The following is a 22,509-nucleotide window of genomic DNA, read 5'->3' on the forward strand; positions in this document are numbered from 1 at the left end:
AGAGCATAATTAATTGCCATTTGGGTAGTCTCAGCTGTGTTATCATACGTAACACAGATATCAAGACTTGCTAGTCCGCTTACTGTTTTTAATTCAACACCGGCACGACCAACGAACTTCGCGGCGATCCGAAAATTTGTTAAAACAGCTTGAACTTTTCAAAATCGACCTATTTATTGCTAAATATTTCATTTTATCTTGTATAAGTCTTGCGAATGAAGGAAGACTTAAGCGAATTGTTAGCTTGTTCTCCCTCTCTCTCGCTTTTATGAACATTAAAAAAAAATATTTTATTAATTAACTTGTTACACATGTTTATATGTTAGGAATTCTCATTTTCTCAGTGTTGTAACATCATTGATAAAACATAGCTATTGTGACTTTGTAATCTTAATCGTCTCATGTAACTATTACATAGATGTCTAATTTAATACATCGTAGGACAGACTTCAACATAGATGCCGAATGGCACTTCTTCGGAACAGCGCACAGAAAAGGTGCCTGCGAAGGTGTTGGCGCAATTGTGAAGAGAGAAGCTACATGAGCAAGCTTACAATCTGCACCAAGTGAAGCAATTCTTGATGCGAAAACTCTCTTTTCATGGACTAAGAAAAGATTTTTCGGCATGATTTTCTTCTTTTATAGTAAAGAAGATCATGAGAATACACGTCAGTTCCTTGCTAAGAGATTTCGCAACGCTCCACCTGTTACGAGAATACAAACAGCTGACGCATTTATACCTCAATCTGATGATACATTGCAAGTAATGCGATATTCGGGTGCTCAAAAACCTATGGCTACAGTGGCATATGAGATCGGAGAAATATCTCAATCGCCGAAAGCGGAACGTTGCTTGAGAAGCAGAAAATTGTAAGAGTGCACGAAACTGGGCACAATTAACCCGTAACTGCTGTGAAACCATTTTAAGTACGCGCACACTGTTCAACGGTCAAATTGACCGGTAGGAAACGGAATTGATGAATATCTTGACAAATAACACGACCACACAACTGCGCGTATATCAGTCGACTGACATTCAGAATGTAAGAAAATACACTGACGGATGAATACGCAACTAGAAAATTAACCGCGTTATTTAAATTTCAAATAGTGCAATGGTCAAATTGACCGGAGAACAGCAATTACGGGTTAATTGCTTTATCTTGCCTTAACTGGTCGGACAACGTTTGGTCTTGCCTTAACCGGCTGGACAGCATCACAGTCTTACTTTCAGATAGTTTTTAAGAATTTTTGAGGTCCTTTTTGCGGTTTGGAAACAACTGTGACGTTCCAGGGTGATCGTAGTATATAATTTAGACTCGATTAACCAAATACTAGTATTAGAACCTATTTTGAATGGCTCTCCAACACAGTATCGAGATACCCGCATTTGATTGTTTTTAGAAGTTTTTGAACCGTTTTTGGGGATTAGGTAAGAATTGCGACGTTTAAGGGCCATTCTGGTCTTAGATTCGGATTTAGCGGATCAAAATATATGAGCTATTATCGTATTTTCTGTTGAAAATTCGGAGTTTCTCATGATTTAATTGAAACTATATTATGGTTCTTGTACGTCTTTCAGTATAGTTAGTGCCACCTGGAAGTCACCACTTTGAATTTCCGGAAAGGCCATGTTGCTTCTGAAAGTATTCGAGTAGACAAACAATTCAAACCCTCACACGTCCCAATCCGATGCGTCAATTTTTGAGGGCGCCGGTGATCCGATTGACGCGGAACGTCCCATATATATACGTATATACAGGGTGGTCCATTTTAATTGACAATCAGAAATATTTCATCAGGTAAGCCAGAGCGCGAAAAATGTTTCAAAAAGAAATGTTTGGGTTCAGAGGGGGACATCTAACGGTAACCTTGGCTTGACCTTGGATGTCGTTTGAAGGTCACATAAAAGTCAACTTCAAAATCCTAAATGGAACTCCCATTTTTTATTGCATATTATCGTGGCCTTTGTCGAGACGTTTTCAAAACACTATCTACTTTTGTCTTTTGCGTAAACCATTCCCAAGATATGAAGCTTTAAAGTTGTCATACCGCCGGCATTCGCATTACCCGATATACATCGCGGAGAGGTTGCTCAGTCGGTTTTGTACATCATAGTTTATCTTCGGAAATCACCTCGATGCCACTTTCCCTCATCGATGGATAGGTCGGGATGGTCCAGTTTAGTGGCCACTAAGATCATCCGACCTTACTCTTCCGGATTTTTATCTGTGGGGATTTTTGAAAGACTCAGTGTTTCGTCAACCGCCAACGACGCGGCAGGATATGATGGATCGCATCAGAAATGCGTGCCGAGCGATTCCAGCAAACGTTCTTCTGAAACTCGTCGAAAGTTTCGAAAAACGAATTCGAGTGTGCCGAGCTGTCAATGGCGGCGTTTTCGACATCTACACATCTACACTGTGTATGATGAATGAGATCTCCCTCCCCCTCCCATACACACAAAATCGGCCCATTTTAGGGCCACTATGATGTACAAATCCGACCGAGCAACCTCCCCGCGGTGTACATCGGGTAATGAGAATGCTGGCGGTATGTCAACTTTGAAACTTCATATCTTAGGAATGACTCATGTAAACGACAAAAATAGGTAGTGTTTTGAAAACATCTCGACAAGGGCTACAAGAATATGCAATAAAAAATGGGGAGTTCTATTTAGGATTTTAAAGTTGACCTTTACGTGACCTTCAAACAATCCAAAGTCAAGCCAAGGTCACCGTCAGATGTCCTCCTCTGAACCCTACAACTTTTGTTTCAAACATTTTTCGCGATCTGGCTTACCTGACGAAATAATTCCGATTGTCGATTTAAATGGACTATCCTGTATATAAAGATCCTTTGCGTACCGTATCTTCCTATTTTTACACATATCTAATAGATTAGTTACGAACGTTTGTAATAAATCGATAAAAAATGTAATATAGTGCATAGTTCAGATGCTTTCATTATTTTTACGATGCTTAGTAGATTCGTAAAAAGATTTAACATATTTGAAAAAAAAAATATTAACAAGGCTTGACGAAACTTGTTGTTTAAGTAAAGTTAATCCGGGAAAATATTTAACTCTATTTATTTACGAACTTTATTCATATACAAAATATAGATGGACAACTTACATAGAGTCGCCTCCATAAATGTTAGTTACGGTTCCCAATCCCTCGCTGCAGTCATTTAGATTCATGAGAAGCCGAAGAAAGCGCAGCATAAGTTGTTATACAATACGTTGAAATATAAGAATATATCGATAAAATTGACGTGAAAAATCATCGACGTGGTTGATCTTATAACTATATATTTTGATCACGTTAACTTGATTTTTATTTATTGATTATTGAAGAAAAAGTAAAGTTTTCAGATTATTTCACAAATCCGCTCGATTGATGACAGACACTACTATATGTATATATGTTTTTTATACATATTCTGCAGAAATTATGAGTACAGATATTATCGCTTCTAATGTCATTAATCAAGATGATTACGGCGAGGAAATATCTCACGCAATTTCGACTATTGTTTGTGGCAACGACCTATGATAAAATATATCACATAATGTTATATATTTTACAAATAAAAACATTCACTTTCATAAATGATGATTTATAGTAATCTTGATCTAGAATATCATCCTGTCGCATTCGTATGAAAATAATCCGCCTTTCAGGAAATATCGTCTCATGTATAATGCATTATGTACATTAACATAATACTACATATAATCGTCACCATCATTACAAATCATTTGTAATGAAATCCTGTGGTATATTTGATCATTCTTGATCCGAAAATTCTTGACTTGCTAGATGATAAAAGTAGGAGTCAGCATTCTGAATCAATAAATTTGGCTCGTCAAATTCCAATACCTGCCCATCTCCCATAACTAGAACTCTAAATAGGAAAAGAAACTTTTGAATGAAAAAGAAAAAAAAACTAACAAAGCAAGTTTTTATCGCAGGATTAATTTAAGATTCTTTATATTTTCATACAAACTATTATGCTATGTTTCGTTGAATAACGTAAGAATTTAAATGCGAAAGATAATATACCTATCACAGTGCATAATCGTCCTTATTCTATGGGCGATAGTAATAACCGTCGCACTTTGGAAGGAAGACTTTATTGTTGCTTGTATAAACTTGTCTGTTTCCTGGTCTACGTTTGCGGTAGCTTCGTCGATGCAAACGATCTGCAATAAAAACGTACTAAGTTATTAACACACGAATAATTGCTTGCTCGAATTGTATAAATAAGAAGTACCTTAGCATTATGTAATACAGCCCTGACTAGGCAAAACAATTGTCTCTGACCGGCGCTAAGATTGCCTCCACCTTCATCCAAGACTGCACCCAAGCCGCCCAATCGATAAACTAAAGAGTGTACTTTACACTTCTCCAGAGCTTTATATATATGCAGATCGGTATATTGATCCAGTGGGTCCACATTCTCTCGAATAGTACCCGAAAAAAGAAACGGATTCTGAGGTATAATAGCCAAGCGGGATCTAAAAGTTTCTTAGTTATTAAATTAATCAATATCACAGATGGTTTCTGGCAAGCTTGCTAGATTACCTTAAGGCCTTCAGTTGTAATGTTTGAATGTTTACGTTATCAATTAATATATTCCCCGAAGTAATTTCCGTCAGTCGAAACAACGAAGTTAGCAACGAGCTTTTTCCAGCACCAGTGCGACCAACGATGCCTATCTTCTCTGCTGGTCGCGTCACGAACGTTACTTCTTTCAACGATGGCACTAAATGATCTCTAGAATGCAATGGAATATGTTTCCTCCAAATGCTATAAAAATATATTAATCTCAAAGTTGAAAACAAAAACTTGAAACTCTATTACCTGTACTTTAAAATAACTTCTCTAAATTCAACAACACCCTGACTAGGCCACGCGTAGGGCGGATTATCGCCCATTGTATTTTCGGTGGGCACGTTATCTAAATACTGTTTCATTCGTTCCACCGCAATCATTTCTCTTTCAGTCTCGGTAAAGGAGTTCACCACACCGGATAATAATCCGGTTACGGACAAAGCGTATGTAATCGCCAGGCCGATCAAGCCAGGATCAGCAATATTATATTGATGTTGTAAAACTGCCATAATGCTGACCCCGGCTAAAAGGGTAACACCAATAAATTGTAATCTCAATGCTAACCATTGGCTCGCGGCCACAGAAGCAAACTGCGTTTTCTGACTGGCTTCTAATAACAGTTCGTTCTCTTGTTTGAAACGGGGTACAGTGCGAAACGCTCTGATACTCGCCAGGCCGCTAAGAGTCTCGTTGAAATGGGCGTATAACGGAGACAACGTTACACTGGATAATCTTTTCACTTCTCTCGACGTTAATCTGGAAGGCAATAAAGAATGTGGAAACGTGACTTTTATTGTCAACTTTTATATTCCTGTATTCTTATTTACAAAGCTTCTCAAATTTACCTGTAATGATTTTGTATCCAATGATAAATGGGCACCAAAGGCGCTAATATCAAGAAGATCCATGGTAGTCCATAAGCTGTAACTATGATAGTAGCGATCAAGCCAAACAGATTTGCAAGCAAAATGTTAGCAATAAAAGGAAGCGAATCATCGACTGTATATGTGTCAGATGAGAATCTATTTATGATCCTACCAAGTGGTTGAATATCAAAAAACATTGTTTTCGCCTGAAACGAGAATATTTTCGTAATGAAATCATGATAGAAACAGAATACTAGCATATGATTGTTACATAAGTTTAACTTGTATTCACCCGTACAACCGTCTTCAAAAGTTGTCTGTGCATCGTAATGGCCGCTTGCAAACCGCCATATGCGAATAGAAAAGCTCTGATCAGAGTGAAGACCGAATTAGCTACAGCTAGCAGACTGTAAACTGTTAAATAATAATTTGTATCGTGCGGACTATAATTATCGTAATAGCGGTGCAACTTTTTCACTGTTGACGTATCAGTTGAATTGATCGTCGTTGTGTTAGTGTGTGTCACCCAATATGACAACCACAGGTCCGTAATATTTTTCGAGCTTTGCATCAGAATCATAGAGAGTAATATCGAGATAGCCAAATATTGACCTACAGCCTTGATATAGCACGTGTACACCGAAAAGTGTACCGTTCCTTTTTCGACTACTTCCTTATCAAGTAACGGATCTATCTCGTCATTTCCAGTTAGTTTAATCTCAGTGGGCGGTACTTTTATAGACATCCGGACATCCAAGTCAGATTCGATGGACTCCATCGATAACAGGTAATCTTCTAGATCGGGTAATATGTCGCTCGGTTTTCCTTGATTAATAATTTTTCCCTTCGACATTTCAATCACCAAATCTGCATGAATCAAATATTGTGTCTGATGTGTGCATAGTATCCTGGTTTTATTTCGTAGCAGACCTAGAATCACCTGTTGGAAAACATGTTTGGCAACTTTAACGTCCAATGTCGCCAATATGTCATCCAACAAATAAATGTCTTTATCAGCATATATTGCACGAGCTAAGGAGATTCTCGTTTTTTGGCCACCACTCAATGTGTTCCCGGCTTCGCCAACGGCCGTCAAGTCTTTTTCAGGCAGTGAATTCAAATCAGATGTGAGGGCACAAGCTTTTAAAATATTCCTGTTAAAATAATAAATGAAAAATGTCGGGTTGTAATTAACGTGTCATATATAAAATACGCGGAAACCTAAGGTATGAAGTTAGTCCCCCACTTTCTAATTTTAAATATTTTTTTAGTTGTTCTCAGTTGTTCTCTGTTTGCTCTATATTGTTCCTGAGTTACAAGTCCGAAAACCGAAAAATATAATGGAAAAAACAAAAAACGGTTTCTTTGAGTTGTCCCCCTTTTTTTGAAAAGTCCAAATTTTTTTGTTGTTCTCGATTCTTATTGTTCTAAACATTATTCCTAAATATTAATTCTCCAAAAGCTGTATTTACAAAGATATAACAAAAATAGCATAAAGCGCTCAAATGCAATATTTCTATGTTTATAGCTATCAATATTACTTTCTGACCATAAAATTACATATTCAAGGTAAAAACTGAGAGAACAATCAGGAACAACCGTCAATTTCGCCGGAACAAACGTATAAAAGGCACTTTACTCTTGGAGATAGAGAAATTTTTTCGTTTTTTTTTTACCGATAACGTTGCGCCAGCCGTTTTTTGCTTTTCCCATCGTGTTTTTCGGTTTTCGGACTTGTAATTCAGGAACAATATAAAACAAACAGAGAACAATTGGGAACAACTAAAAAAATTTTAAATAAAAAAATGGGGGGCTAACTTCATACACCTGGAAACCTAATAAAGTTCGCACCAAACTCGATACTTACTTATATTTATTATGATCATATGGTTTTCCGAACAGAATATTATCTCGAATTGTGCCACGTTGTAACCAAGGGTTTTGTTTCACGTATCCGAAGCCTTTGTGGTCATCGTTAACTGCTATGACTCCTGTAGTTTTTGTAATTTCTGCCAAGATTCCATCCAAGAGTAGAGTTTTTCCACTTCCAATCTTTCCCATAATACCGATCAATTGTCCCTGCGCGAACGAATATTTGTTTTACGCATGAAAGGAACATGTTATAAAATCTATTTTTACCTTCTGCACGGACATATTAATATTATGTAGCGCGAAGACATCATCACTCTCAAAAGTAACACTTTTTTTATTCTCAGCGCTTGAGGACGGCATTGCTGCAATTTTCGGACTTGCATCCGTAACGATATTGTTATTTCTCGGATTATTTATAATGAATGTTACATTTTGCAGCAACAAGTCTACATCTGGAGTAATATCTGTATAGTACACCGACGTGTCCATGTCTGGTAGCTGAATTTTAAATAAAAATTGTAATTAAATGTTAACTATTTTTTGCAGTTTGCGTCACAACATAATTTCGCTGTGTACGTACGTCTAGCATTCTTTGAATTCTCTTAAGAGATACCCATGCTTCTGTAAGGCCATTCAGAACCCACGGGAATGCGTTTAAAGGTCCTATCAACATGTTCAATAACGCCATACTAGTGAAGACAATTTTGGCGTCTAATTTATTTCCAAACAAGACGTATGTCGCGAACGTTAATATCGCGATGATAACAGGTGTAGTCGCCCAGAAATAGACACAAAGAGCGTCCAGATATTTCCTACCTCGTAAATACTTTATTTCGCTTTCGCGTAGCTCTAAATGAATATAAAAATACCCAGATAAGATTGTTGCAGAAAGAAAACATTCTATTAACATGATTCATACTAAAATATACTAACTGAAGATACTTCGTAGAAAGTGCTCTTCCCATACGTTAACTTTGATCGTAGTTATCCCGCGCAAAGTCTCTCCCACTAGTCTCACTCGCTGATCTTTGTATTCCATTAATTTGGTGCTAAGTTTACCAATTTTATTTGCTATGATTTTATTAATTGGTATAAGCACTATCGAAAATGCAACCCCAGCTAAAAATGAAGCACCGATCTGCTGATGCAGAAGATATAACGTGACAAACAACTGCAAATATAAATATATTTTTACGATATCTTTAAAAAAAGAAACCAAAAAAATTCACTAATGATATAAAGATTGATTGATTATGTTTTAAATATTAAATGTTAAATATTAAAAAAATAAAAAAAGAGAAAAGAATTTATAATGATATTATATAATTACCTGTAAAGGTATGCTCCAAAGTGTGTGAAAACTAGGACAGCTATTAACTAATCTATCACTATCAGTGCTCATAAAATTCACGATTTCGCCAAAGTTGAAATTATGATTTAAATCGATATTAGAAGAATGCAATGTTTTCCGATACACTAAGGTGATAACCGCGGAACGTATCTTCAAGCCCACAACTGACATCCAAAATGTAAAGTGTGTATTACAAAAAGCACCTATAGAAACGTCGTCATAATTTATATAATATTTAAAAGATATCGAAGTATGTTAACTTTGAGTTTATACCAATTATAGCGCTGATTATTATAAGAGATGCATATAAATATCCATGTGAAATTGGCTCGTTTTTATCTTCGATGAAACCTATCAATTTGCTCAACAATATTGGCCCCATAAACGAGCTGCTGTCTGCGATAAATTTCAATATTCCAACCGCATAAAATTCCCAACCGAAACATTGATGTAGCAAGTAAAACAATGTCACTTTCTTCGTAATTATTTTTACGTTTGGATGAAGTGGTATTTCCGAGTTATTTTCGATTCCGTTGCTTACAGATTTCTGCTGCAACATTATTTATTATTGGTACTATTAATTTGATTATCATGTTCATTTATACAAATACTCAATAAAAATATCATATAATATTATTGGTAAAAAACATACTATTGAGTCTTTTTAACGTACCGTATCATATAAATATTTGTCAATTTTATGACTGATTGTGTTAGTGCTGATTTGGTCCGGCAAATCAAACAAGTCCTCCGAATTATTCAATAATCCTCTGACACCTTTTTCCATTAACGGGGTTACCCAATGGAACAGGAGTTTCGAAGTGATGGTTGTATCTTCCATAGCAATTCCAAGATAACTTGGATCCTGTTCCTCCGGAAATTGTACGTACGAAGAACTGGGAGTATTTAATAGTGCAGTGCGTTCTCCTATCTATAAACAGTGCTACGCTAATCGGTGATATCTATGTTTATTTGATAATTCGCAATTTTAGATACAATAGCAGGCTTAAGTATAAAATAAGAGACTATGAATTATAACAAAGATACTATATTAAACAAGCAGATATGATTTCATGCAACTGATTCATTTAAGATTCGGTAACAGATGTTAATTTCATTTAAGATTCGGTAACAGATGTAACAGATGTTAATTTAAGATAATCTTAATAGATTACAATCCACTATGTAAAATCGAATATTCTTTTGACCTGAAATTTTTATTTCCTACTATATAATGAGTAATTTAATAAATATTCTATACAATTTGAATATTTCCAGATAATCACAATATTATTAAAAACAAATTGGTAAATTAGATAATTTAGTGATAGCAACCAGCAGAAACTTACTGCAATATTTCGAGATGATGCTCCCGTATGCTCCAGTATACCAGGACCTGATATCAATGTTATGGTATACAATATCAGAAGCGTGACCACACTGATACTAAATCCCAATGATAAGTTTGGTAAAACATCATCTTTCGGTTTATTATTGACGTGACTGCGTAGTAGCAATACAGAAATAACTATCAACAGGAATATTAACGCTCGTATTAATATTGGACCACGTGGATTGGGACCACGTCTTCCACGTTTCAAGCTTAATATAAAACAAAGATGCACAACCCATGCTAAACCTTCAGTGCCAGCGACGAGATAATCCACTGGTTTAGCAGAAGTGAATTTATCAGTAATATTTGATAATATTGGATCATAGTTGCTGATATATGGTGTGACAACTGTTGTGATTTCTTTAACACTGTTTTCTGATGATGAGAATGATTCAGCAAGCCTAGCAGTATGATTTAATTCGTTATGTATCCTGCTAATGATATCTATTCCATCCAAAGTTAAATTTGTTCTTTTAGGAGAGGAAGTGACCAATCTTTGTGGTGCTAATGTGTTATAGTCTTGCACTTCATTGTGTACCAAAGGAATGGTAGTTTTTGTTAAAATAATATATGCCCTTATAATAGGCAATATCATTAAACATATTGTAATCAGAATTCTTATGTTTATAGCACGGTGAGTATACTGTTGTCGTGTTATTACTGCATGTCTCTTCCCACAATGATACGCAGAAATTATAGCTATGAGAACTAATACTGGTATCTGGAAATTATGAACTAAATTTATTAACAATAATGATAATCATAATAAATATTGATTCAAACATCAAACATAATGCAATTTAAAATATATTATGCAATATATAATATGTAATAAATGCAAATTATGCAATGCATTATAAAATATATTACACTACCTGAAGACAGAGCTGTTGGAAACAAACATTTAAATCATGAGTCTCTGGATTCAAAGGTTTAATACCTCCATTGTGTCCACAAAATTCTGTCCAGTTCCACTTCCACTTTTCCACATCATAAAACCAATTCTCCGCCATGCTGCAGTATCGCAATTATGATTACTTCATAGTTAACAATTTTCATATCCAATAGGTTAAATAAATATTGTGACAACAATATTATACACATAAATGACATATACATATGAAATTATTATTATTATTATTTAATTATGTAGTTATACACATATATAAATATGTTATAATAGATAAATCAAATTTTTTCTGAATAAAATAAACAAAGGATATCTAAATAGAATGATATAAAGTTTGAATTAGTGTTTTGTTTATGTACATTGTTATTATAGTTAAATCTTCACATAATTTGTACGTACAAACATGCTGAATGATAATATCTCATTAATCAACTAGGAAAGTAAGTATACGTTATAATAATATTAAACTCGAAAATCTAGTAATTGCAACACGATATCATGGTCGATTAAACTGACTGATAATCATCAATTACTGTCAGATAAGAGAACGCATCATTAGTAAACAATGTAATTAGACATATTGCAAAAATGTACCTTTTAATCGAGGAATTGCCATAAATATAAAAGTATTCGATGTTAATATGCACTGCACTATTTATTGCAACTCCTCATTCGCATTACATTTTGCTGCTGCGCTCTCATATCGGTGACACTTATAGGTTAAGTTTTCCATGACAGTGACGCATAATGACGCATGTTAGTGACTGATATATTCGACTAGTCCGACAAAACATCCTATTCGAGACGAATCGTGCGGATTCCCCGAGTCATATGTTTATCTAATTTAATTATTTAATTCTCTATTTATCAGTAGCATAAACGCTACTAACAATGACAAATTAAAGTGAATGTTAAAAAAGAATAAAAAATATAATGTAAAAGGATACATTTTCTTTATATCGTTTTAAAATTGTTTTTCCAGATAAAAAAGAACCAAATAAATATTGCAGCACGCCAGTGTAGTGCGTATATCATACTCTGTTCGATTTCTTGAATTTACATTGTGAATGATGAGCGAGATTGAAACTCAGAAGGAAAACATAATGGAAGTTAAGAAAGATGCGTCATATAATGAGAGCAAAGATAGCAATAACAAACAAAGTATAAACGCAACACCTGATAATCTTGAAGAAGAAATGCTAAATTATGTAGCTAGTAGTACAGCAATTTTCAAAAGTCAACAAAAGGAAGAAGCTGAATTGACATTTGAAGAGAAATGTGTCATAGCTAAGAAACTATTGGAAAAGAATCATTGCTTGTTCTTGTCTAAGTTCGGGCATTATCTAAAGGAAGAACATTTAGAATATTTTAGCAAAAACAAAGATTATGAGATAACCTTTCATATAAACAGGTTACGGAGATATTTTAATAATTTAACACGGCATGTTGATGTTAGGAATAGAAGGTATGAAGCTATGAAGATACTGATAGAGAAGGGCGAGTACTTTAGTGAATGTGAAATGATGAAAAGAAACCCCTTATTATATGAGCATTTAGTAGGACAATATTTGACAGAGGCCGAGAAGAAAGCTAGAGACAGTATTGACACACACAATATAAATTATGTGGATATACTTATGGAAACTATTGAGAGAGATAAACTGCAAAAATATCTGAAATGTCAACAAAAGGAAGAGGATAGTGTTCGAGAGGAGAATGATTCTGATGATGACAATGATGATAATGATAATGATGGGAGTGTCACATCCAAGACTAGCAGTTTTAATGAACAGACTCGTTTTCATTGGGGTGCATGCTTAAATGAAACAATAGATGACGATGATAAGAACAAAGATAAGATATTACAAAATAGTAAAATACAACACAAGATATCAAATGAAGAAATACAATTATTTAGACAAGAATTTCTTACAAACATGTATCAAAGTTTCCTGGATGGTAACGATAGAAATTTTGACTATAGGTATATCTATTATGTATATTTATTATGTTGATTAATACTTATAATTCAATATATGGAAGCTTTATATAGAACATTTTAAAATAAATTAATATAATGATTTTGTTTTTAAATTAAATATCAATTTAAGGATATGTATATACACACATGCATTATATATATATACAGGGTGCACGATTTATCTGAAGACATTGAAATATCTCGAGAACTATGCATTGGATAAAAAAAAGTGGTTAATGAAAGTTGTTAGTCTCGAAGGGGGACATCCAATGATACCAAACTCGACCTCCCACCCCACCCCTTGGGGGTGGGGGTTGGGGGCAACTTTGAAATCTTAAATGGAAACCCCCATTTTTTATTGCAGATACGGATTCTACGCCACAAAATACGTAAATTTTGTCCGAAACTTTTTTTTGATTCGTGATAGATGGCGCTGTAATCGCAAAAAATTATATTTTCCGCAATTCTCCAGAAATGATCATTGGATTGAGAAATAAAAAATACCTGTTCAATATTTTTAAAGAACATAATAAAAGTTATTCCCCCCGCATCCTCTCGGGGTAGGGTGGGTGATAACGTTCAGATCTCAAATGGGGACCCACATTTTTCATTGCAGAATTAGATTGTACGTGAAATTTTTATTGAAACAATTTATTGAAACACAGAATTAGATTGTAAGTGAAATTTTTATTGAAACAATCAATAAGTGTATTGAAGTTGAAAGTAAAAATTTCGAACACTTACTCTAATTAATTGAACAGTGAGAGGCAAGGGGACTCACATTAAAAAAGCACCCCGATCTGTGAGAGGCAAGGGGACTCACATTAAAAAAGCACCCGAAGGGAACATAAAACTACTACGTCCTCGTCGTTGTTCCTGTGTAACGCTAAAAGTAGTTTCTCGGAAAAATGCAACGCTATCTATCACGAATGAAAAAAATGGTTTCAATAAAAATTTCACGTACAATCTAATTCTGCAATGAAAAATGTGGGTCCCCATTTGAGATTTGAACGTTATCACCCACCCTACCCCGAGAGGATGGGGGGGAATAACTTTTATTATGTTCTTTAAAAATATTGAACAGGTATTTTTTATTTCTCAATCCAATGATCATTTCTGGAGAATTGCGGAAAATATAATTTTTTGCGATTACAGCGCCATCTATCACGAATCAAAAAAAAGTTTCGGACAAAATTTACGTATTTTGTGGCGTAGAATCCGTATCTGCAATAAAAAATGGGGGTTTCCATTTAAGATTTCAAAGTTGCCCCCAACCCCCACCCCCAGGGGGTGGGGTGGGAGGTCGAGTTTGATATCATTGGATGTCCCCCTTCGAGACTAACAACTTTCATTAACCACTTTTTTTTATCCAATGCATAGTTCTCGAGATATTTCAATGTCTTCAGATAAATCGTGCACCCTGTATATACACAGGGTGCATAAAAAGTACTGGGACAGTGAAATATTACAAAAATTAAGCATTTTAGGAAAAATAGTTTCAAATAAAAATTGTAGGGTTTCAAAAGATCTATTTACTGACATTATGAGTTTGACCTTGGGTGACGTCGCCAAGGTCAGGACAAGGTCACCTTGAATTTTTTAAATGTGATCCCCAATTTTTTATCGTATATTCTTGTAGCCCTTTTTCAGACCCTTTCAAAGCACTATAATTTTTACCACTGAGTAAGCCGTTTCGAAGTTATCGAGCTTTTTATGATAAGATGTCCAGCCAGCGGCTAGAGCAATTTCGTGACTTGTATTTCAGACACATATAATATTAAAAAGTAATATTAATGTACTAAATTTATAACAGCACTAAACTGCATTTTCGAATCATTTCAAATCAATTGCGATGAATTTGACTTAAAGTAGAACACATTACTTATACATGATACGCGTTGTTTTTATACAAGGAAAAGATAAATGATTTTTCTTACTGATTTTTCTTTCTGTAATTGAATTATCGATTTTGTTATCTAATTAATACAAATTTCTGTTTATTGGATAAATCTTTTTGTTTCCTAGCTTATTCGTTAGACTACCCAAATAGCACAAAATCTCCTGAAGACATCCTGAGGACGTTTTAGGGATATTCTTAGAACGTAGGGACGTCCTCAGGATGTCTTTGGGATGTTCTTTGGAGATCTGTGCTGTATAGGTACTTTTTCTTTTAGAGATTTTTTTAGAGAGGGAGAGAACATTATTCTCAAACGCTTTTCTAAAGATCTTGCCTTGGCTGGCTCGATATTTCTTTGATTTTGCCTTGGTTGGACATCTTATTATAAAAAGCTCGATAACTTTGAAACGGCTTACTCAAAGTAGAAAAAATTATAGTGCTTTGAAAAGGTCTGAAGAAAGGCTACAAGAATATGCAATAAAAAATAGGGGGTCCTATCTAAAAAAAATTCAAGGTAACCTTATCCTGACCTTGGCGACGCCACCCAAGGTCAAACTCATAATGTCAGTAAATAGATCTTTTAAAACCCTACAATTTTTATTTGAAACATTTTTTCCTAAAATGCTTAGTTTTTGTAATATTTCATTGTCCCAGTAGTTTTTATACACCTTGTATATTCTTATATACTTTATAATACATTATGTATACATACATACATACATATATATATTAGTATATATATATGTATATATGTAGTGTGTATATATATATATACACATCCTTATATTATATATATATATATATATATTTCATTTTATATATTTTTTTCTATTTATAATTACAGATAATAAGAATCCTTTCATCAAACATTTTAATATAACAATTATATTATTAGATATTTTCATTTTTATTTTCAGCACTGTGGATGACAATGAGGTTTATGATAATATTAAATTGAGAAATCAAGATGAGGAAGAAAAATACTTTGATTCTGAATCCCCTAAAACTGTACTTTCACATAATGAGAGTAGTGACCGTAGCGAATCTGAAGATGAGCTGGATGCATATATGAAAACATTAAAGGTTATATAATATTTCACAATTTACAATTGCCCCACTGTTGTTGGCATTGATTCACAGAAAGGTTATTTATTCATTAGGAACAGACTCCTACAAATCCACATTCGTTGGATAATCTGACATAGCACTGTATATATTGGGTTACAATAAATTTATTTGTATATAACAAGAGTCTTTGTAATTGTATACATTTTTTTCCTATATCATACTATTTATATTATAAAATAATTTTATCTTTTTCCTTTTTCTTTCTTATAAAAAGTTTAAAAGTTACATAAAATACTCAATTATAAAATTTCCTGTTTGGTTCATACTATACTTTCTCGATGTTAATTTTAAATTAAATGAATATAACTTTTTAGTGACATATAGAAATGGCAATACATTTGTTATTAAGATTTTCTTTCCATTCTTACATGCCGTCAATTGATATTTAATTATCTCAAATCGTAAAAAAGTTGATATTAATTATCTCAAATCAATTTGATTTATTTGTTGAATCATGTACATATATTTAAATTATATTTAAATTTATTTTTGAAAATTTCAAATCATGTTCGATGTGACTCAAAAAAAGTGACAAATAAGGATAAGACACAATACAGCAACACGGTCGGCGGATCGAAATGATTATCTATCGGAACTGTCGGAACTCTAACGGAGGCAGGCGTATCTAGTTTCTTGTCAAAGGGAATATCTACAGCGCAACGAGCAATTGTATATTTTTTTTTAAAGAAAATGGTGAGTATCGTTGAACTATGAGAGGCATGTTACGCAGTTCCGCTTACAAGGATAAGTATTTTTTCTCAAATTCAATCTGTGTGGTGTTAATCATCGCATATTAATCTGGCGTCATGGAGGTTATCTCTGTCGCAAAAAGTTTTAGAACTGTTTCGTCGTGATTTTCAGAAGGCGATGACTGGAAATGGAATGCTTAATTTCTTGTTTTTGTGCGCGATCTAATTAGCGTTTATATAAATTGTAAGTTGTATGTACGTTTGATAGTTGCATCCATAACCTATTATGCAGCTCATAATTTATATCCTATTAAAAGAATTATATTGAAAAATGAAAATTCCTGAAGTTTTAGTAATTTAATACGCCGTTTAATATTACGTTTTGCCTTTCCATAAATACAACCATTTTTAATTATATTTATAAGTAGATTAGTTATGCTTGTCCCAATAATGTATCCCTAGAGCATAAGCATCCTTAATGCATGCTTGAGTTGGTTAGTTTACCTAGCATGGTACTACCTGGTATTCCTGGTAGGTATCTGTATTTTTCTCACAGCCAATGACATCTGCCATGACGGGAATGGAAGATCAAGAAAAATTATTGGAGGATGCAATTGGCGTGGTAAAAGTTCAAGCTTTTCAAATGAAACATTGTCTCGATAAATCCAAACTAATGGATGCTCTCAAACATGCTTCTACTATGCTGGGGGAACTTAGGACCTCACTTTTGAGTCCAAAGAGCTACTATGAATTGTGTATCCTTATTAAATTAAATATAATCAGAGATTGTCTAAATTATAATATCTGACATAATTACTCTGGCTTTATGTGTTTAATAAATATTCCTTATAACAATCATTATTAGATATGGCAATCACAGATGAACTACGACATTTGGAACTTTATTTGTTAGATGAGTTTCAGAAAGGAAGAAAAGTTACAGATCTTTATGAATTAGTACAATATGTTGGTAATATTGTACCTAGACTGTATGTATACATTTTATAATTTTACATTATTATTATCCTTGTAATTGAGAAGCTAAATAATCTGGTGAAAATTGCAGTTATTTACTTATTACTGTTGGTTTGGTTTATATCAAGACAACTCCAGGCTTAAAAAGAGATCTTTTGAGAGATCTTGTAGAAATGTGCAGAGGAGTGCAACATCCTTTGCGAGGTTTATTTCTGAGAAATTATCTATTGCAATGCACAAGAAATATTTTGCCAGATGTTGCCGAAGGTGATGATGAAGATGGAACAGTATGTATTTCATAAATCACCAAATTTTCTTTGTATATATTACTCCTGAACCTTTATTTTCAGGTCCGTGACAGCATAGATTTTGTTCTCATGAATTTTGCAGAAATGAATAAATTGTGGGTACGCATGCAACATCAGGGACACAGTAGGGATAGAGAGAGAAGGGAGAGAGAAAGGGAAGAGCTTAGAATTTTAGTGGGAACTAATCTTGTACGACTTAGTCAACTTGAGTCTGTAACATTAGATAAATATAAGAAGGTACATTTCGTGATTTCTATTTTTTCAACCAAATTTATCATACATTATATCATATAAAGCTATTTTCAGCTTGTATTGCCAGGCATCTTAGAACAGGTGGTTAGTTGTAGAGACGCAATAGCACAGGAATACCTTATGGAATGTATAATTCAGGTAAATGACCTACATATACCTTGTTTTATAAGAAAAATAAAATAAAATGGTTAATGCTTACTATTTTTCACTAGGTGTTTCCTGATGAATTTCATTTGCAAACGTTAAATGCATTTCTAAAATCCTGTGCAGAATTACAAACTGGAGTGAATGTTAAGAACATAATTATATCATTGATTGACCGACTCGCAGCTTTTAGCCAACGATCTGACGGTGTAGGAGGACCAGGAAGTCCTAGTCAAGTACCAGGAATCCCACAAGATGTTAAGCTTTTTGACGTATTTAGTGATCAAATTGCCACTATTATACAGGTATATTTATGGAATAGAATAGATTTTATATCTGTTTTTGTTAAATAACCATTCAGTGATGATTAGATACTGCACAAACGTTTGATAGTTATTTCGTGATTCAGAAATCAAAAAATTCCTTACCATCTAGTTTAAGTCTGAGAATGGTTAGAATATCTTTTTTTTTATTATAGTATATTTACTTTTATCGAATGTATATAAAAAAGCTTTTCTCTTTCGTAGACAAGGCAAGATATGCCTCCCGAAGATATTGTGTCACTTCAAGTAGCTCTCATAAATTTAGCACATAAATGCTATCCCGATCGGGTAGATTACGTAGATAAGGTTTTATTCACTACTGTCCAGATTTTCCAGAAACAAAATGTCGACAAGTGAGTATGCAGTTTAATGTACACGTTAAATCATATATGTATTGTGTGTGTGTGTGTGTATATATTTAAATTAGTACATATATATACAGAGTGTTTAATTTTAAGTGATATGGTTTATTATCTCGTGAATCAATGATTTTATTGAAACATTTTTCGAATGAAAGTTGCATGGCTTAAAGGGGGGGACTCATGATGGAAATGTAGATTTGACCTTGAGTGACCTTGTCAAAATCAGGTCAAGGTTATTAATGTTTTTTTAAATGAAAATCCCTATTTTTATTACATATTCTTGCTTATCTCGAGAACTTTCCAAAAACACTATAATAACACTATAATAAAGTTACGTTTCATTTAGTACTTTCCGAGTTATGAGGCTTGAAAGTTAAGGCAAGACTGATCACTGATCCGGCCAACTAAGACAAAACCGATCACTAATCCGGCCAACTAAGGCAAGACCGATCACTGATCCGGCCAAGAAGAAGTAAGAATTCCGCTCACACGCACATGCGTACATGGATAACGCCGGCGATACTGTAACTTTCAAGCTTCATAACTCGGAAAGTACTCAAACGTTACTTTATTATAGTGTTTTGGAAGGCTCTCGCGATAAGCTACAAGAATATGTAATAAAAAATAGAGGTTTCCGTTTAAAAAAACATCAATGGCCTGATTGAATGAACATGAAATTGACCTGATTTTGACAAAGTCACTCAAGGTCAAGTCCACATTTCCATCATGTGTCCCCCTTCAAGCCATGCAACTTTCATTCGAAAAATTTTTCAATAAAATCATCGATTCGCGAAATAATCGACCATATCACTTAAAATTAAACACCCTGTATATATATATGTATGTGTATATACATATATATAATATATATATATATATATGTATGTATATGTATATAAAATATTTCACACGTTTCTTTTTTCTAGATTGGAATATAATAGCGCCGTTTCGAGAGAGTTGGTGAGACTAATGAAAATTCCTGTAGACAACTACAAGAATATATTAACCGTATTAAAACTTGAACATTATGCACCTCTTCTGGATTATTTCGATTATGAGGGTAGAAAACTGCTAGCTATCTATATAATAACAAATATATTAGAAAACGAAACATTGATACCGACACAAGAGCAAGTAGATGCCGTGTTGTCCATGGTATCACCCTTGGTGCAAGATCAACCGGATCAACCAAACATAGAGGAAGATCCCGAAGATTTCGCCGAGGAACAAGGATTGCTCGGCAGACTGATACATCATTTTAAGTCAGAGACGGCGGATCAACAGTACATGATATTAAGCGCTGCGAGGAAGCATTTCAGTACAGGCGGTAACAAAAGAATAAAATATACTCTACCACCTATAGTTTTCCAGAGTTATCAATTGGCTTTTACATATAAAGCATTGAAAGATCAGGTTAGTAATTTTTATGCGAGCATGATTAAATCATTGAATACATATTCAATGAAAATTGATAATCTCTTTTTTTTTTCAGGATGAAATGTGGCAAAAGAAATGTCAGAAAATCTTTCAATTCTGCCACACGACTATCACGGCTCTGATGAAGGCTGAACTGGCTGAACTACCTTTAAGGCTATTTCTGCAAGGCGCGATAGCGATCGGTGAAATCCGCTTCGATAACTTCGAGATGGTTGCGTACGAATTTATGAGTCAAGCATTTTCGATATATGAGGATGAGATAAGTGACTCGAAAGCGCAACTCGCGGCCATCACCTTGATCATCGCCACATTCGAACAAATGAGTTGTTTTAGTGAGGAAAATGCAGAGCCGGTGCGCAATCAATGCGCTTTATACGCTAGTAAATTGCTGAGGAAGCCTGACCAATGTAGAGGTGTCGCAACCTGCTCTCACATATTTTGGTCGGGGAAGTCTTTAGCTACAGACGGAAAAGAGGTATATACGAACATATTGAGCTGATTTCGATCATTTAAACTTAATTTTTAACGAAAAGTATTATTTTTCAGATGCAAGAAGGCAGCAAAGTGTTAGATTGCTTGAAGAAAGGTATTAGGATAGCGAGCCAATGTATGGACACGTCGGTGCAAGTGCAGCTATATGTAGAACTACTGAATCATTATATTTATTTCTACGAAAAAGGAAATACAGCTGTAAGACTTATAATGAAGCATGTGAGTTTATTATTTTTACATTGCCTTTTACAAACATTTCTTTCTTACAGGTAACTGTACAGATATTGAATCAAGTAATCGCGAAAATTAGGGAGGAGCTTCCTAATTTAGAAGCGAGCGAGGAAACTGATCAAATACAAAAGCATTTAGCAAACACGTTAGAACATTTAAGAAATAGGATGGAGTCTCCAGAATCTGATGGACTTTCTTATCACGATCTTGTTCTTTAACTGTAAGGAATTGACACTGTAATTTTGTAAATAATATATTTCTAGAATATACAAAATAACTGGGCCGATTGCGCCAACAATTAGCGTTGATCCCGATTAATTTAATTCTCATTTTCCATCTTCATTGTTAACAGAAATGTACGAGAAAAGATAGTAAATCGCTAATTGAATTATTCGCGATTGCTACGACGATTTAATCTAATAATTCTGAGATTATACATTTCATAGCTCGTAGATGGATGTTCAAATTGTATCAAATTGCCTATACTAGATGATTTGTTAACGTTGTATCGAATATATAGGAATCCATATATATATATAGAATAATATGTACATTTGTTTTAATAAAAGTTTATTAAAAAATTATATATATTCGCCTCTTGAAAATAAAATAAAAATCTTTGAGATTCCTATTTCGAGACGTGTTATTTCAAAAGGGAAAGATTTGCTGTATTAAGTATGCCTTTTTTAAATACATATGGATATATTAAATGTAATTTAATACGACAAAAAATATGTAAAGAGAGCTTCAATTGTAATAAGTTGTGCTATATATGCAATAGTAGTTCTTCAAAAGTTTCTCAAAAATATTCATATTAATAGTACAAGGAATATCTATTGATTGATATCTAAAAAAAATAAAATTAAAGGAAAAATTTATAATAAAAGAAAATAGAATAAGATTAAAATTTATATTAGAAATAAATAAGTATGGCGAGATTCTCTTTTTCTTTCTAAAAATAATTAATTTGATATAGATATCACATTTCTCACAGAAATTTTATTTTATTTGTATCGCAGATAAAATGTTAACATATAAAAAGCAATTAATTAAAAATGATACTTGTAGTTGTTAGTCTTATATATAATTACTTTTTATCTGTGATGCATATTTGTACCTGCAATATAGTTATATGCATATTATTTATTGAGATATGAAGTATGTGAGTTTCTATAAGATATGTGCGTCTACAGCTCGTGGAGAGAATTATTACATTTCATTGCAATATAAATATAATGTTTTATTGCAATATTTCTGAGAGTAGATATGTCAAGATTGT

At 33.7% G+C, this 22,509-nt stretch overlaps 3 protein-coding genes across 8 annotated transcripts; 2 read left to right on the top strand and 1 right to left on the bottom strand.

The window, feature by feature from the left end:
• Positions 1–3,074: 3,074 nt before the first annotated feature.
• On the bottom strand, positions 3,075–11,754 carry LOC105182546 (multidrug resistance-associated protein 7). 3 transcript variants are annotated; one of them, XM_011140055.3, is made up of 17 exons: positions 11,606–11,754; positions 10,977–11,115; positions 10,058–10,822; positions 9,382–9,639; positions 8,982–9,255; positions 8,688–8,911; positions 8,291–8,528; positions 7,938–8,206; positions 7,625–7,855; positions 7,353–7,564; positions 5,778–6,639; positions 5,465–5,691; positions 4,869–5,375; positions 4,590–4,781; positions 4,279–4,522; positions 4,068–4,207; positions 3,075–3,909 (listed from the first exon to the last, which is right to left on the bottom strand). In XM_011140055.3, the coding sequence occupies exons 2-17, from the start codon at positions 11,112–11,114 to the stop codon at positions 3,792–3,794; spliced, it is 4,899 nt and encodes a 1,632-aa protein (XP_011138357.1). In that variant the 5' UTR covers position 11,115; positions 11,606–11,754; the 3' UTR covers positions 3,075–3,791. The 3 variants fall into 3 exon arrangements, with proteins under 3 accessions (XP_011138357.1, XP_019696653.1, XP_011138356.1); XM_019841094.2 differs by having other exon boundaries at positions 4,590–4,814; positions 5,184–5,375; positions 8,982–9,258; XM_011140054.3 differs by having other exon boundaries at positions 8,982–9,258.
• A 101-nt stretch (positions 11,755–11,855) lies between these two features.
• LOC105182547 (coiled-coil domain-containing protein 97) lies at positions 11,856–16,132 on the top strand. The gene is made up of 4 exons (XM_011140058.3): positions 11,856–11,915; positions 11,994–12,995; positions 15,807–15,972; positions 16,050–16,132. Exons 2-4 carry the CDS (start codon positions 12,079–12,081, stop codon positions 16,092–16,094), a joined length of 1,128 nt encoding a protein of 375 aa, XP_011138360.1. The 5' UTR covers positions 11,856–11,915; positions 11,994–12,078; the 3' UTR covers positions 16,095–16,132.
• Positions 16,133–16,604: 472 nt separating this feature from the next.
• Positions 16,605–21,601, top strand: LOC105182545 (Vacuolar protein sorting 35). 4 transcript variants are annotated; one of them, XM_011140051.3, is made up of 13 exons: positions 16,605–16,710; positions 16,879–16,950; positions 17,242–17,461; positions 17,572–17,695; positions 17,773–17,968; positions 18,032–18,226; positions 18,296–18,379; positions 18,454–18,690; positions 18,913–19,061; positions 19,997–20,483; positions 20,563–20,982; positions 21,054–21,197; positions 21,269–21,448. In XM_011140051.3, the coding sequence occupies exons 3-13, from the start codon at positions 17,266–17,268 to the stop codon at positions 21,446–21,448; spliced, it is 2,412 nt and encodes an 803-aa protein (XP_011138353.1). In that variant the 5' UTR covers positions 16,605–16,710; positions 16,879–16,950; positions 17,242–17,265. The 4 variants fall into 4 exon arrangements, with proteins under 4 accessions (XP_011138353.1, XP_011138351.1, XP_011138352.1 ...); XM_025304689.1 differs by having other exon boundaries at positions 16,606–16,710; positions 17,263–17,461; XM_011140049.3 differs by lacking the exon at positions 16,879–16,950 and having other exon boundaries at positions 21,269–21,601.
• The last annotated feature ends 908 nt before the right edge of the window (positions 21,602–22,509 follow it).

Source organism: Harpegnathos saltator, unplaced genomic scaffold (assembly GCF_003227715.2).
Source record: "Harpegnathos saltator strain DR-91 unplaced genomic scaffold, Hsal_v8.6 scaffold639, whole genome shotgun sequence".
Classification (NCBI taxonomy): domain Eukaryota; kingdom Metazoa; phylum Arthropoda; class Insecta; order Hymenoptera; family Formicidae; genus Harpegnathos; species Harpegnathos saltator.